General features: G+C 48.6%; 1 protein-coding gene across 7 annotated transcripts in view; it reads right to left on the bottom strand.

Annotated features, from left to right (window-relative positions):
• Positions 1-286: 286 nt before the first annotated feature.
• Positions 287-17306, bottom strand: part of ATXN7 (ataxin 7) — a 137512-nt gene continuing 120492 nt past the window's right edge. For 3 of the 7 annotated variants that reach the window (XM_027583443.2, XM_027583440.2, XM_027583441.2), the window contains 5 exons: positions 16188-16453; positions 14463-14661; positions 13981-14102; positions 8166-9171; positions 287-4450 (listed from right to left, as the gene is read on the bottom strand). In XM_027583443.2, coding sequence (XP_027439244.1) covers positions 4433-4450; positions 8166-9171; positions 13981-14102; positions 14463-14661; positions 16188-16453 — 1611 coding nt within the window. In that variant the 3' untranslated portion in view covers positions 287-4432. Of the gene's footprint in view, positions 4463-6360; positions 6416-7413; positions 7628-8002; positions 9172-13980; positions 14103-14462; positions 14662-16187; positions 16454-17306 lie in introns of those variants that run through there. The other 4 variants (XM_027583446.2, XM_027583444.2, XR_003517999.1 and 1 more) reach the window with 4 other exon arrangements.

Below are 17306 nucleotides of genomic sequence, written 5' to 3'. Positions count from 1 at the left end.
GAAAATTGACCACACGCCATCAAATCCGCACATAAGCAAGTACAAACAGAACGTGTTTCTCAATCTATCAACTTCCCTTTGTTGACAAACCTGCAGTAGTGTTCACAGTTTACCCAGTTATTAATTTCTCCAAAGCAAAGCTTTGTGCCCAAGAAGGGAAACATTGTAAGCCCTGTACTTGGCTTATGCAGAAGGGAAGGAAACCAAAGGTGCTTCACAAGCGTGTCTGATGCCAAAAATGAAGCCAAGTCAGACTAGGTTGAAAGGGGTTTAGTATCACGAGGCAGAAACATATAAAATATTTCATGCAGCCAACCTTATTTATTGAGAAGTCCTAATTTTATTGCCCATTTAGTAACATGTTTGTTCCACAAACTAATTTCTCATAAAGCAAAGCACAACCTTTTCTTATAAATAGTATAAATTATTTTATTTACAGAAACTTGTTACAAAACAAATAGACTATATATTTCTTCTCTTTTAAATATCCAAAGTAATTTTCTATCCCTTGACATTTGTTCATGTTCTATACAGCAGCCAACACAAAGTCCAGCTGAGATGCTCTTGATTACGTGTACAAATTATCAAACTATTCACACATTTTAACACAGGAGATTGCTTTTATAACCAAGCTCAAAGAAACAGCAAAATGCTTTCCAAGGCCCTACATTCACACTGACAGTATGTAGTGCTCATTTAAATGATCGAAAAATGCAGAACGTTTTGCACAAAATGTAAAAATGATTATTTTCTGCTAAACAACGAAACTTTTAACAATCATTTTCCAAAGCCCCCCCGCCCCCCGCCCCCCCGGACAGAGAGATAGTTAAGAAATTCCTTGGCAACAGAACTCTTGCAGGAAGACAGCTGCCTTTATAAGTTACATTTTTCAAATCATACATTTTTCAATGTTCTCAGAGGTACTTTGTATTATATTTTTGGAATATAAAATCTTTTAAATATTCTATTTTAAACTCTGTATTTCATGAGTGAGTAACAAAACGGACATACTGTGTAAGTCACTGGCTGACCAAAAAGATTTGTAAGCCCTGGTGCCACCAGGCAATCCGTCACCGGTTGAATTACTGTGAACCAAAAGGCCTTAATTTTTAAAATACCTAATAAAATTACCAGCATGGGTGGTTTTCAACTCCTCACCTAAGATTTTAGAAACAATATTTAGGTGGAAAAAGCAAACTCCAAAAGAACTGAACATTCAAGTCTTTTTAAAGAATCTGTCGAAGCTTAAAACTAGGTTCAGGCACTTTCAGTTTTTCCCGTTAGTTTTAAACCACATCACACATGAACACACACACGTGCTCAGAGTGTGCACATACAAACGCACAGGCACGCACGCGCACTCACACATAAAACACGAACAAAAGAAAAGCAGTGTGTCACTTCGTTACATGTAGTCTATCGGGAAATCAGGCAACTAGAGAAGCCATGCCCACTTGATCGGCATGAATCCACTCCCGAGACATTAAAGGGACAAAAAGACTTTCACAGAACAGAGGCATCCCTTAAACTGTAAAGGAGGCAGGTTCTAGAACTATTGGCTTGGCAGTGAACCACTTCAAATTATAAAAAGGTATTTACTTTTATTAATTAATAAATAAATACTAGATGATCTCAATTGTACCAAAACAGGATATCAGAAAAAAAGACCTGTGCAAAAATACATATTTAAATATGTACAATTCATTTTTAACAAAATATGTCTTCTGAAATAGGGATACTTCCATATTTATAATAGAACAAGAAATTCCAAAATAAAGATACAAAAGTAGGTTTTGTAGAATTCTTTGTTCATCAATGCAGCACTTTTTTTTTTTTTTTTTGTAGGTTAAGAAAACTGCAGGAGTTGTCATGAAATTCTATTGGAAAGAATATAAAAATTATCTTGGTTTTAAATTGATACCAAAGTCTGTCTAGAAACAACCCAACCACTGCAAATTTGGTTTTTGCAAGTTAATTTAATTCAAAAAAATACTTGTACTCCCATGTTTTAAATGGTCTTAATTGTTCATTATAATAAAAAGTAGTTGTAGGAGAAAATAAAATATTTGAACAGTCTAAAATTTAATAGCACTGTTTAGAATAGGTCTGTTTGTGGCAGGCAGAATCCAAAATGGCTAATTTCCTAATCCCGATGATCTGTGTACTACCGGGAGACATAATGAAATTCATTTAAAACCTCAGTCTAAGAAATCAAATGATCAACACTCGCTTATCTAAGTATCTACATAATTCTGAATCATCTTGCTATCATGGATCTTATTCACATCTTTTGGAACAACATAATCTGTCTATAAATTCCATCGCTAAAAGCAACTTTATTTATATCCATCAAGTCCCCTTGGCTCTGAAAATAAATTCTACTACCCATACCCCCATTGCACTTGTCACCAAGGAATCAACTTAAGTACGTCCTGATTCCCTCTTACTTCCGTTCTCTCCTTCCACAGGGATGGAACAACCAGACTGATTTCTCCTAACTACACCAAACTGGACCATCCATGCGCTCTCCTTACTAAGCTCTCCTATAGTATCATTTTTTAAAAATATTTACTGATTGCATAAGTGAACAAGATACTCTTCTCCCCTTCCTTTAAAAAAAAAATCAATATTTTACATCAATTTATAGCTAAAGTATCTGCATATAGCTTTTGTTGTCTTACATAATAAGAATAATTCTGTAGCAATTCACATTATTAGGCTGGTAACCAAGTATTTATTCATTCTACTTGTTGACTTGAAATTCCCTGAAACTGACGTTTGTAACCCAAGAATTGTAGGGAAAGAAAGGATGCACTGCCTGGCTCTGTCCAGGCCCTGCCCGGAGCAGCGATCAGAGCCTGGGGAAATGTACCCTGTGGTGATCGGCAACTTTGTGTGTTCTTCTAAGGAAAAGTGCCTGGGTTCTTGTTTCAGGAGCTGTGATTGTGGAATCACCAGTTCAAATGCCCCAGCTCATCCCTCCAATGCAATGATACCTTCTCAAGCACTGACGTTTTAACACAGGAAGCTCTTTCTTTTGGGATGGGGTACTCAAAAAAAAAAAATAATAATAATAAATAAATAAATAAATAACCCCGAGGGACTCCAGAACTCTCTCTGGAAGATGGCTGGTATTAATCCCCAGGAAGGAGGGTTTGTCGGGCAAGTGTATGCATCACGTCATCTTTGCCTGGGTATGTGTACACATTTGCCTGCTCCCCTCCCTGGATGCCGGGGGACCCAACGGCACCCCAGTGAACCTGTGGAGAGGAAGGGAGAGCAGACACGCACCAGACAGGGAGTGCTCAAAGCAGAAATTGACACGGAGTCCCAGGACAGCAACCACTGAGACTGAGGGTAAATGCACACAGTGCCCTGGAAACATTTACATATATTAATGACTTCGTGAATGACAGTTTCTGCTGCATCCTAGTAATTTCACTTTACAAAGGCATTTTTTTTTTTTTAAACAGGAGACTGGGCAGGGCAACCAACCCAATCTGCCTTACTGTATAACATGAAAACTTAAAGGATAAAAAATTCCACCTCTTTGGAAATCCTGGAAAAACATTTCCCCCATAGTGATTTTATCTACCCTCCCACCCCCGTCCCCCAACCAAAATTTGGCTTTCCATTATCAAAACTAGTGTGCATTTGCATTTTCTTAAAAAAAAAAAATCACATAGAATGAAAAGTACCTTGAAAAGTAAGCCTCTACAATGTGGTATACTTGCTCTCTGGGCGTCGATGGCTTTAAACCAGTTTGTAAGTTAGAAACTTTTGACAGCTTCTTACCCCAAATTACTTGCAAAAGGCTGGGGGAAAATACAGGCTACTTTGTCATGATGCCTCGCGCTAACGTCCATATTCCATTCCCGGAACATTGCTATAAAAACCTAACAGCCCATGCCTTCTCCGGAGGGTTGCTCAGGGCGCAGCTCTGCTCTCCTCTGGAAGGCGTCTCCAGATGGGGGACCTAACTGCTGGAGAGTGACCTACAGAACACAGTATAAAAAAGGAACTGGGACGGGAAGGGGGAAGAAGGGAGAAAAGTCTACAGTAATGCTCTTGCCAAGACATTCTTTCGCCCAGCCAATCTACTCAAAGAGTGGCTCCATGATTTACTGCAAGTTAAAAAACAAAGCAACAACTTCTCACAGGTTGGTAGCAAGCAGTCCAGACCACGTTAACACTGACAGAAGCAATTCGGTGGCTGAACTTGATCCAGTGTCCTTTACAAGTACTCACTGCTACAGACATAGCTTCAGGGAAATCCTCGTTACAACAACAGCCCGGCAGATTTCTACCCTCGAGGCCCACAGGAGGTTGGGAAAACAGACTCAAAGGCATCGTGGAGTCCATAGTGCTGAGTGGAGGTGTAACTTGTCGTCAAAAGTGTCCAGATTATTCCTCCCCGCGCTATTTTCAGCTGTCAGGGACGTGCCTTTGGCTTTCAAAAAAGAGGGGGTAGGGAAACAATGAAAAGGTAAGTAAGCAGCTGTACGCAGCACCACCCTGACGCCCAACAGAGCATCCCGAAGGCCACACGCCGCTCCGCTCTCTCCGGCAGCTGGGTGACGCCAGGAGCACTGGCTACACAATCTGGCCTTAGCTTTCAACTGCCTGCCTTGGGCACAATCATTCTAAACCACTGACTTTTAGAAAACTGCCTAGAAGAGATCCAGGCCAGGTTTCTGCTTAGAGAAAAGGCTCTCATGTTTGCCTTTTGGTATTATTTACTGATTTCATTTCCTTGAAGGTCTTCCAGGTTGTCAGCTGAGAACTGAACAAGGTCGTATGGGGTAGCACACGCAGGTGTGAGAACTCACACCCAAGTGCCTGTGCCTGGGGTGGGGGAACTCAGGCCCCCAGTGACCCACAGTGAGCTGAAGTCCTGGGTGGGAGAGGCCACAAGCAGACTGCAGGGTAGATGGGGGAAGCTGCCAAGCCCCATCTGCCAGGCTTCCCAGTACGGCCCACCACACCCACATTCCCTGGTTTAGGGGTCTTCAACCACCTCAGTTTTCTCTGTTTTAAAATCAGCTCCACAAGGGGCGGCCAGGTGGCACAGTCGGTTAAGCGTCCGACTCTTGGTTTTGTCTCAGGTGGAGATCTCGGGGTCATGGGATCGAGCCCTGTGTCGGGCTCAACCCTCAGCATGGAGTCCGCTTGAGATTCTCTCTCTCCCTCTGCCCCACCCTGCCAACCTAAAAAATAAGTTAATTAAATCTTAAAATCAGCTCCCCAAGATGCAGGGAGGTGAGGTTCCTACTCTTTTAAGAGCAGCATTCTCTACAGCATTTTGGAGTCATGGATACCTTTGAGATTCTGATGAAAGCTACAGGATCCCTCCTGCAGATAAATGAGCACAGACACTGAAAATACCCAACACTGGGTTCACCAACCCTTCAATCTCTAGCCATGCCCCCCCACCTTAAGATTTATGCAGCATAATGAAGTTTTCTACGGCACGGGGAAAATCTCCCAAGTACACACTTAAGTTGAAACTAATTTTAAGAACCCAAACTCAGACTGTTTGTCCTAGTGGGACAGGGCCCTCCCCAATGGTGGGCATCAGAAGTGCAAACTGGCAGCTCATGAGCCAGACGTGGTCAGGAGATGTGTGGGCTGTACCAGATTTCAAAACAACACACTATATAACTTTTAAACATGGCCAAATTTCTCATGCCAAGTCCAGATCTGCAGTTTCTTCGAAATGGGTGACAAGTTTCTGGGAGCACCTGCTCTGTGTAGATGGGCTCCCGCTCCCTCGTTTTCCACGAGCACTGTTCCTCTCCGCTGCGCCCACCAGCCTCCTCCCCTCCTTTCTGTGACTTGTGGGCACTGAGGGCTGGCAGCGCTGTCTATGGGAAGACAGGTGCATGCAGTAAAAGAACGTGTGGGGCATCGCAACACAAGGGAACACCCCTCCCTCAGGTTCACAGAGAATCAGGAAACTACACTCAAAAGGAAGTTTTTAAAGGATGGCTGGCTAAACCACTTCCTGCAGTATTTGCTCTGAATTTTTATGCTGATGAACTATAATGAATAACTACAAACCGAGTGGTAAAAGCTCATTTTCACATGTCTAGGGACCCCTTGCTCAAACAGCCAAGCAACATACAAACAGCCCCTACAGACTTGAGGCTCAAAGAGAAGAATTTAAACAGTTGCTACTTAAATTCCCGGATAAATCTTTTCCCCACACCTTTGGTAGTGGGTATTCGTTCACACAGTGGAGGGAACTCTGCCGCTGTAAGAAACTTCCTGGTATTTTCTGAACAAGTCCTAACCTGCCAATTGAGTTAAGTTCTGCAAAGGAGGAAGCCAACAGGACAGAACAGCCTCGCACCGGACGTCGGGGCTCTGGGGGTGCTGCGGACAGCCCTGAGTGCAGGCAAGGAGAGGAGGCACGCTGACGAGTGAGGGAACAAGAGCGCGGATGGACAGGCACGTAGAGCGAGGAGGCTGGAGGGAGGGGCTCCAGGAGAAGAGGGTGAGGGGGTGACAGGGACGGGGGGTGACAGGGACGGGGGTGTGACAGGAATGGGGGGGGTGACAGGGACGGGGGATGACAGGGACGGGGGAGTGACAGGGACGGGGATGATAGGGACGGGGGATGACAGGAATAGGGGGATGACAGGGACGGGGGATGACAGGGACAGGGGATGACAGGAATGGGGGGATGACAGGGACGGGGATGACAGGAATGGGGGGATGACAGGAATGGGGGGATGACAGGGACGGGGGATGACAGGAATGGGGGGATGACAGGGACGGGGGGTGACAGGGACAGGGGATGACAGGGACGGGGGATGACAGGGACGGGGGGTGACAGGAACGGGGGATGACAGGGACGGGGGGTGACAGGGACGGGGGGTGACGGACGGGGGGTGACAGGGACGGGGGGATGACAGGGATGGGGGATGACAGGGACGGGGGTGACAGGGACGGGGGGTGACAGGGACGGGGTGACAGGAATGGGGTGACAGGGATGGGGGATGACAGGAATGGGGGGGTGACAGGGACGGGGGATGACAGGAATGGGGGGTGACAGGGACGGGGGATGACAGGAACGGGGAGTGACAGGGACGGGGATGACAGGAATGGGGGGGTGACAGGGACGGGGGATGACAGGGACGGGGGGTGACAGGGACGGAGGATGACAGGGACGGGGGGTGACAGGGACGGGGGGTGGCAAGGACGGGGGGAGCAGGGACGGGGGGATGACAGGGACGGGGGTGACAGACGGGGGCGGAGCAGGGACGGGGTGACAGGAACGGGGGATGACAGGAATGGGGGGGTGACGGACGGGGGATGACGGACGGGGGGGGTGACAGGGGCGGGGGGGTGACAGGGACGGGGGAGCAGGGACGGGGGTGACAGGGACGGGGGGATGACGGACGGGGGGGTGCAGGGGCGGGGGGGAATGACAGGGACGGGGGGGGGGGGGGGAGGCAGGGACCAGAGAGCGCAAGACAGAGAGTCACAGGTCATTATGAATCTGACACCCAGTTAGCCACGGCTCTACAGATGGGCCTGCATTCACATTTCTTTCTCATCTCTTCACTTAAATGAGATTTTAGTCTTCGTCTCTGCGCACACTTACTGCTGCTTCCCTGCCTCCCTGGAAAAATTGGGAGAAAAGATAAGGAGAGAGTTAACCGGAAAATCTGAAGTCCTTTGGTGGGAAAATTACTGAAGGGTCTTTCTTTCAAAAATTTAACCCATCCCTTTCTAGATCAGTGTGCTTGCAGGCCAGCTTTCTTCAGAGGAACAAACGAGAGAACCAGTCCCCAGGCACGCACGGCCTGCGTTCTCCCCGAACGGTGTCCCAGGACGCGCGCGCCCCCAGGGCCCGCACCCCCTCGCTGCGGCGGGCCCCCTGCCGTCACGCGGGATGGCTTCTGCGGCCCTAGCTACTAAAGTGCACTTCGTGGTTTCCTGACCCAGAAGCATCCTCCAAGTCCTAGAAAATTCTGGCAGAGAAACTCTGTTTTACCTTCACATGGCCACAAGCTCTTCCTTTTTGAAAAGAGACCACAAAGCTGGACACGTGTTTACAGGCAAACCAACCAACCCCAGCACACCGATCTCCGGGCTGGCCGAAGAGCTCGAGGGAGAGGCAGTGGGCCTCCCCACTGGGCTCACAGTCCCTTTCCTACCTGATGAGGGAGGGAACTGTTCGTAAGTCCTGGGGGCCCTGGGCTGGCGCCCGCGTGCTTCACATGCACATTGTTGGCGGCGGGCAATCTGGCAACCTTCGTGGGTTTGCCGCTACTGTTGCCGGCGCTGCCGGAGCCAGGCGAGCACTTTCTTTTCTTTCCTAGCAGTCTGTCCAGGGGAGTGTGAGCGTGTGAGCAACCGCCGTGGCAGCGGACGGGCAGCTCGCTCGACTGGTGAATGAACGGGCCGAGAGAAAGCGTGGAGTCACTGCTGTTCACCATCACACTCATCCTCTTGATGGACTCAGCGGGGCTCCCCCCCGGGGGGCCCCTCCCTGACGGGTCGTGCCGGACACTCGCCGAGTTCGCCTTATTTACCACACAGTTGAGGCCCACGCCGTGCGAAGATGTTACCGTGGAGGGGTAGGGGGGCCCAGAGTGCGCCACACAGTTCTTGCGAAAAGACTCCGTGGAATGAGAAGAAGCGGAGGAGGAGGAGGAGGAGGAGGAGGAGGAGGAGGAGGAGGAGGAGGAGGAGGAAGAGTGAACTAACAGCGGGGAGCTGTTTTTGCGTTTCTTTCCTGAGCCGCCACTGGTACTGCTACTGGCATGGTGACAGTTAGTGCTGTTACCAGAGGACTCCTTGGGCCTTAAAGACTTGCTGGATTTCAACTTCTGAGGTTTCCTGGACATCGGGGAGGAGGGCACTGAGGAAAGGCCAGAGGGCGTGGCGGGGGACGAGGATGAGGACACCTGTCTGGACTGCATGCTGCACACAGGGTCCACGGCCCCGGAGGCGGCGGGCTGTGCATTCAGTGTGGTTCCATGAGCTGGTACCGATCGGCTGTTGGGGGAGATGCAGGTGGCCGAAAGCAGGACGGGGGATGTCGACACAGTGGCTGTGGCCAGACAGCCGACCCCACATTGTGCTGTCGGCACCGAGTTCGTCCGATGAGGAACACGTGCGGAGACGGGGGGTGTGGCGCTGGGCACCGGGGGGATTTTCCTGCAAAGAGAGAGGACAGTGAGTAACCATCGCCACAGCCGCTCACGGAAGCTTTCAGATGGACGTGCTCTTCACCTCTGCCACTGAGCAGCACACACCTGTCAGAGGGATCCATCTGAAATGCACAGCCCGTCCTTCCTGCCACTTCTCTCCTTCAAATTCCTTCATGCCTTCCTCGGGCTTTCCGAATAATGGTCTGTAAAGCATGCGTGCCTCACTCCCTGCCGGCCCCCAGCCTCACATTGCCTCTTCCCATCCCCCACCCCCCCAGCCCAGTTCCCAGATTCCACCCACCGACCTTGCTTACATCGCAAAACAGGCCTGGACGTGAGGCACTGTCCATCGGCCACCTACAACGCTCTGACCCCATATTCCACTCACCCCTCAGTTTCAGACCATCATCACTTTCTTACAAAATCTGTCCTGACCATCCTGACTTGCTCGGTCCTCCACGGACTCACACTGCCTGTTCCCAGACTTGGGGGCACGCACAGCAGTTTCCATGCGTGACTGCTGATCACGGTCTAACTTCCCTACAGACAGAGCAGTCCACAGCGTATTTTTAACTATATCCCAGTGCCCAGCACGGTGCCAGGAATACAGAAGGCAGGCAAATGTTACGGGAATTCATGAACAAATGTGAAAAAAGGAAGGGCACAGCGATTTAATAGCAACTGCTAGGTCCTACCTACAGGCTTGAATCACAGCTCCCGGGGTTTCCAATCACAGAATTGGAAAAAGGTATTCTGTTAATAATGTCTGGGCTAGGTACCTATCTGAAGATGAGAGAGTCATTCAAATGGCAAACCTTGGGAGGTCCCCTTTTGTTTTTGCTCTGATTTTAAAATATGACAGCATCAAAATTTCAAAAACCCCTACGGCAGAATTAACACCCAGGTGAAAACACAGAAAACGGCCCGAATGGAAGGCAAGTGTCCAGACTGGACTGCTCCTTTGTGGGGCAGCTCTGGCGGATCCAGTCACTGCACCAGCTGGGGCTCCAGCTCCTCATCTTCCAAATGAGAGGTGTCCTCAACAGCTGCCAAAGTGTTTTCCAGATGCTTTGTAAGGCCTAGAGCTATTAATAAAAGCAACTATTGACTGTATTTGTACCAGCTGTAACCACCCCATTCAGGAGTGTCGTTCTGGCCCCAGAGACCAGTGCATCCAGACTGACCACACCCAAATCCCTGTAGGGCAGGGTCCAGACATGAGAAGTTTCTCAATCTCCAGGAGATTCCAAAAAATGAAGCAAAAACTGAGAAGCAGGGCTCTATCCCCATGCTTATCACAGAGGACAGATACGGACGTTATCTGAGAGGCTTTTGAGAAATGAGGAGTCCCCGCACCCCACCCCGACCTACTGCATCAGAATCTGCATCTCAACAAGATCCCCAGGCAATCTGTGGGCACTGGCACCTCTGGGAAGCCCTGCTCTAAAGGTAGGGGTGTAGCACCGCTCCCGCTCACTGGGTGCAGTGGCTCCTCACGGCCACCAGGGGGCTTAGGGAGACGAAGCCTAAAGACCGGGCGGCTGGAACTAAATCCTGGAAAAAAGAAAAGCTTCCAGGCAGGGAGAGATGTGGATCTCTCTGCACAATATAGTGGTTCCTGGTAAAAAAAAAAAAAAAAAAAAAAGCTCTTTTAAGTTATTCATTACCTTTCGTATAAAAACAAGACAAAGAGGGCGCCTGGGTGGCTCAGTCAGTTAAGCGACTGCCTTCGGCTCAGGTCATGATCCTGGAGTGCCGGGATCGAGTCCCACATCAGGCAGCCCGCTTCTCCCTCTAACCCTCCCCCCTCTCATGTACTCTCTCTCTCTCTCATTCTCGCTCTCTCAAATAAATAAATAAATCTTTAAAAAAAAAAAAAAAGACAAAGAATATGCAGTCGTACTGACCTATGTCTGTATAAGTGAACTCTGTAAAGATATACGAGCAATTAATAAAAATGCTTCTGTCTGTGGAGGGGTGGGGTGGGAAATAGGAATGTGGGGGTCAGGGAGACTAAAACTCTGAACTGTATACCTCTTTACATTCATTCTTCTTTTTTTTTTTTTTTACCCCAGTGAATTTATTACCCATCTAAAAAATTAAGTACCATTGTCCGCCACTCTACTCCCCCCCAGGCCCACCCCCCGCCAAAGAAAATCCCTTTGTAAGGATCCCATCCCTTCCTTAGGATGTGTGGATTAGAGGTCCCCAATCAAGAGCACACAAGCAGTTGACAGAAATGACAGGAGCTCAGAACTGGCCTTTGGGGTCACGGCCATGCTCCAGAGGAAATTCTGGTCTAATTTCCCCACTGTTCAGACTCCATACACTGAAGATGACTTACTTCACTGACACACTCAAATCCATTTCCACTTATCCCCAAAGTAACCATAACAAGTAACTACAGAGTAAAGGACTGAGAAGGCTGCCACCGACAGTGAGGGATCTCCTGGAAGGGAAGACTTTTGGCTGAGCCAGTAGGATGGGACCTGGACCACTCTGGGAGTTTCCTTGAGTAAGTCAAAGATGCCACCTGAGGACTGTTCCTGAACTGAGAAGTGCTAAGCTCCTTCCAGCAAATCTCAGGGGCTGCCTGAGAAGCTTGCCTGCGTTGGCCGGCCTCACTCCCGGCACCTCTCTCCAAGCTCCGGTCTGCCCCAGGCCCGTGTGCCAGCTCACCACTGAGCAAAACGCCTCTCTGTTGTACTGGCTTTTTTAAAACCAAAGTTCATGTTCACAGAAAGGCATGATTTCCTCCTTGATGGAATCAAGTGGTTGATGAGGCAGTCGGCCTCTGACTTAGAAAAAAGAGACTGTGGAGACAACCTCACGATTCTGCGTCTTCAAAAGGTCACGGCACAAAGACAAAAACCTCCCCACACCAGCCACTATGAACTGAAACCATATTCACCCCAACCGCTGGCCATAAACCACTTATCAGTATAATGGGAATAAGTCTTTCTGAGGACCCTGCTAAACTCTTTGAAGGACACTAAATCCACAGCTTGGGGAGCTCAATGAACTCTTTAAGTCCTAACAGGTCGTCTGAAGAAATAAGCAGCTGAGATTTCACCTATTTGGGGGTTTTCTGATGTGGAGAGACCCCCAGAATCCCAACAAACCAGTGTCTGGACTCATTTTTCTAAGCAAGGACCAAGTTCCTTCATAAAGAGGGAAGAGGAGTCTCTTACCTAATAAAAGACCAGGAAGAAATGTGAACTAGAAAAGCAGAGCAGCACTGCTCTGGGTCTGATTTTCTAAGAGAATAAATGCAAGTCATATTAATGATCATGAAGCTAGTTCAGACCGTGGACTACCTGAGGCCTCTGACCAGCTTCCTCTGACTTTATGAGGAAACCAAGGCAGTAAGGCAAATGGATGTACTGGCAGAGTCCACTCAGGAAGGCACTAGTAAATGATGCCCAAATGGAGAATATGGAATGACATGTGGATGACTGGACAGCCCCCGTCCTTTAGCGAAACTCAAGGTTTCCCAAAGTAGGTTCCACCAAACATTAGTTCCCAAAGATGCTCCCCTAAAAGAGGTTCTCCGGTCAAAAGAACTTGGGAGATATTCCACATTATACATGATCTCCCCTGCTTTGAGAGTTACAATGAACAGTGTGCCCCCTTAAAGGCTCTGAGAAGCCCTGCAATAATGAAAACGATTTCACTTCAGAAAAAGCTGAGCCTTTTGGCCATGAAACTCTTCTTCCACTTAAAATCCCATGTAGGACACACTAGCACACATCATGGCTCACCAGATGACAGTCTTATCTCATGCTGTAAACTAGAGCACATGGCTCCTCTTCCTGAAACCTTTGGCAGCTCCCTATTGCACTTAGAAGCAATTTCAGGGTCATCTGGCCCCTGCCAGCTTCTTGAGTTTCATCTTAGAGCATGCTCGCTTTCTTGTTTTTTCTCAAACAAGCCACGATCTTTTCTGACTCAAGACCTTGACACATACGGTTCTTTCTGCCTAGCGCCCGCTCTACCCCACCACCCCACGGCCGCTCTTTCTCGTCCATCCATCTCAGCTCAAGGACGCCTCTTCAGCAAGGCTTTCCCTGAATCCCTCTGGCTTCTTGTTTTCCCATCACTGCTCTTTGTTAGGAACCAAACTGCCTCTGGATCCAAATCCTGGCCCTACTCACCAACTTGCTGTGTGACCTTACTTCTTGGTTTTATTAGGTAAAAGAGGGATAATCGAGGTCCCCCGAGACGGCATATTGTGAAAATTAAATCTAAGTTGTCTGGCATACAGTAAGCTCTCAGTAAGTGTCAGTGATTCTTGCTGCTTCCATGATCTCCCTTCTGACAAGCTATAACCTCTACTGATTTTCTGCTTCGTGGTTTTTGTGTTTCCCCCGACATGTGGGAGTCCCTCTGCCTGGAACCACAGCACCCAGAGCAAGACCCATTTGCTGAAAGAGTGAATGAATGAATGATGAGGGGCCTTCTCAGGGACAGTCAAAGGCCACGTTTTCATTTTAAGTAAGTTTATCTTGTGGCGCCTGGGTGGCTCAGTCAGTTGGGTGTCTGACTCTTGATTCCGGCTCAGGTCATGGTCTTAGGGTAGTGGGATCAAGCCCCGCATCGGGCTCCACGCTCAGTGGGGAGTCTGCTTGAGATTCTCTCTCTCCCCTCCCCCTCTGCCCCTCCCCCTGCTTGCTTGAAAATAAACTTTTAGATAAGCTTATTAAATCATCATCATCATCATCATCATCATCAAATCAGTCCCATAAGAAACAGGATGCAACACCAGGTAAAGTCGGTCCCCTCTCCGCACCCCAGAGGTGGTGGGACAGGCACTCACTTCCACAGCTGCGCGTTCAGATGCTTCTCCACCATGAGGTTGAGGGCGCAGCGAAGCCGGTTCCACCTGGAGTCAAACACGTAATAGCCTCTTCCAATCTGCCGGCTCCCGAATGTGCAAAACTGCAAGAGAGAACACAACCGCGCGTGCTTGCTCACTCCGACAGGAGCACAGGCGGTGAGGGTTCTCTCTCCTTCAGGAAAGGAGCTAACCATCAAAGAGCTTACTCTGAGTATCGTAGGCTGTGAAGCATGAGAGTGAAGATGCCTAGCCCTGAGTTTCATGGAAGAGAAAGGGAGAAGCACGAGGTGTCCCAGGAGAGAGTGCATGCCGCCTCTGGGGCGCCCTGTTCTGAGCTGCTCTCACACCTTGACCACGTCTCCCACACGTACGGGCATGCCAAGGACCCCGGCACGCCCCCCTGCAGTGCCCTGTCCCTGCTGCGTGGGGAGGGTCAACACGGGGGTACATGTGGAACTTACAGATGCTGGCTGAGGATGATGACCTGAATAATGACAGTCCAGTTTTTCAACAGACTCTTCTTTGTCATCGCCTTCTCCCTCCTCACTGGATAACCGAGAAGCTGGCTCAGTGGCAGGCAGGGGAGGGTGTGGAGATTCATGGACTGGAGGAGGGTCAATGGGGGCACTCCCACCTTGCTGAGCAGGGCAGCCTGGAGGCCTTGGTGAGTAGAAAGTGCAGCACCGATCAGATCACACATCTGGGAATCAGCCGCCTTAACCCAGATACAAGAACGTGTCTGAGACCACCTAGGGAGGCCTGGGGTCCCCCACTAGCACTGGGGGCAACAGATGCTGATCAGGTGGCCGGGGAGCGAAGAATCCACTCTCCTGAACCGCACGACGTCACATGAAGCTGCCTGCCAGATCTACCCAAAGGTAACTTGTAAATGGTTCTCCTTTCTATAGCTGATCAAATGGCTCGGGGCCTCTTCCTATTCTCCCCAAAGAACAGGAAATAGAAGTGGAACTTAAGAGAAGTCTTTCTTTGATTCCTCTTCAAATTTCACCCGGACTTGGGTTACTGAGGCAATAAATGAGGTTACTGGCAACGTGCTCTAACCCTGAGAGGGACAGGAGGTGATAAAAGGAGGCAGCATGACCACGTGATGTGGAGAATCAATGGCCTACAACTCAGGGGCAATACTGTAGGTTTCCTACATATATGAATGCCTGGTGATTCTAGAATTAAGCTTACTTTTTTACAGATGGAAAAATTTCAACGAGAAGATGGCCAGAGAAAGGACTTGCCACAGAACGGCCAGCCTGGTGTTGGCCACGTTCTGGGGCGCCGCCTCCCACTGCTCCCCGACCACACTACTCACAGACCAGGGGGCCCGTGTTAGGAGTGGCTCGACTACACGCATGGGTTTCCATGGGCAGCCACTTCTACCCCAATGCGACCATGTCAAGGAAAAGGCACGTGAGGGGGAAAGGTTGTGCACAGCAACCAGGGCTTGGGCTTCCTAAGCAGAAGCCCTTGCTGCCAGTGTCCGACAGGGCAGGCCCTCATTCTCTATACCTTTCTCTTTCCCTTCCCTCTAGAAATTGGGGACAAAGTCTTTTACTTCAACTTTGTTAAATATACAAGCACAAACACACATATATTCAAGTCCACCTTCACTGTCTCCAAGGAACGTACATAAAAGTTCTCGTGAAACACTCTGAGATCCATCGCTTACCAAACGGCTAAAATGCCTAATACACAGTTAGGCCCAGGTCTCCAATGAATGAATGAAAAAACACGTTGATAAATGGATGCTGTAAAAACTCAGGCTGAATGCCCATCCCCAGCAAGGACTCCCACTGCTGTGTTTTGCAAGAAGTGAGACAAGCGAATGGGAATCTGCTGCCAGAGCCGTGTGAAATATTCCAGGCACTAACCTGCAGTCAGGACCCGAGTCTCAGCCCTGCTCAATGGGGTTAAGAGACCCCTGAAGCTGAGCAAGGGTGGAGATGATCATTCTTGCTTCATTCTGCTGCTTGCATTTGGCCAAGAGCCCTGGTTGAAACTTACTGATGAACTCAACAATTTTTTTCCTTAAATTAAAACCCAATCAAAGAAATCTCTCATCTTCTTAGAGTGAGCCTGATGCACACTCCTCGACATCATAACTACACTGGGGTTTTGTAGTGTCTGCAAGTCTGTTCTCTGAAGGAGGGAGAGCGCTGGAGGATTTGGCTTACCTTGGAAGACTGGGGGTGTGAGGTTTAGGTTTACTAGCTACGAAAGGCTTTGATTCAGAAGGAATCACTCCGTGAGAGTTTTGGTGTGGCTCCTGTGAAGGTCTAGGAGGGGTGGGCTGCGGGTCCCTGAGAGGCTGCGTTGGTTGCTGAGAGTCCGGATGGCGAATCGATTCCTTTTCCCTGGTTTTGTTTTTGTGCTCGGCTAATAACACATCAAATCGTTTTCTTCTACCCTGGACAGCCCTCCGCTGAGTTAAGGAATGTGTCTACAGACCAAAAAAATACAAAAACTGAGGAATCTCATCAATAACTGTTTCTCTGTCATATATCCGAAAACACCATTCCCAATTTAAAACAAAACAAAACAACAATCTGGACCATTAGCATAGTTAAAGGCTGCTCACCGTGTGATAAGCTAAAAATCATAGGAGTGTGACCTTTTTTTCCTTTTGCTAGAATAGAAGTACATATTCCAGGCTCCAAATATATGGGAATGTGGTGCTGTTACTTCCACCAGGAGAAAGAAGGAGTGTTAGCTGTGCCACCCGGCATGTAAGTGAATGGAAAACAGTAGAAACAAACAGGTGTTAGGGACTCATGCTTTGTGCCATTGTAACAGCTTATTTATCAGGGCTCTTACCAACTGAAACAGAAAAATCCCTCTTTGGGCCATTTAGATTTTAAATATTGAAAGGGATAAAACACTTATGCCATAAAAATGTACCAGAGGGATGCCTGGCGGGCTCAGTCAGTAGAGCGTGAGACTCTTGATCTTGGGGTCGTGAGTTCAAGCCCCACATTGGGCGTAGAGCTTACTTCTAAAAAATGTATCAGGGACTCCTTTTTCAGTAACAGCCAGAAAATAAATATTAGACAAGCATTTCTCTCTATTCCAGTGAAATGCCAAGTCAGGAGAGAAAGCAGCTCAAAGCATCCTGGAGGTGGGGAGTGCTTTGGCTGAGGAAGCCTGGATAGAAGCAATGACTACAAGGCCGAGAGGAATAAGGTGTGAACCGAGGAGATGAAGCAGAGTCAATCCCTATAAACAGACACTCACTATGCAAATCAAGAAAATGGGACCGGCAGCATTTCTGGATCTTAAGACAACATCTCATTTCA

Source organism: Zalophus californianus, chromosome 1, assembly GCF_009762305.2.
Source record: "Zalophus californianus isolate mZalCal1 chromosome 1, mZalCal1.pri.v2, whole genome shotgun sequence".
NCBI lineage: Eukaryota > Metazoa > Chordata > Mammalia > Carnivora > Otariidae > Zalophus > Zalophus californianus.
The sequence above is the reverse complement of the archived record's forward strand: the minus strand, read 5'-3'. Positions and strand labels throughout refer to the sequence as shown.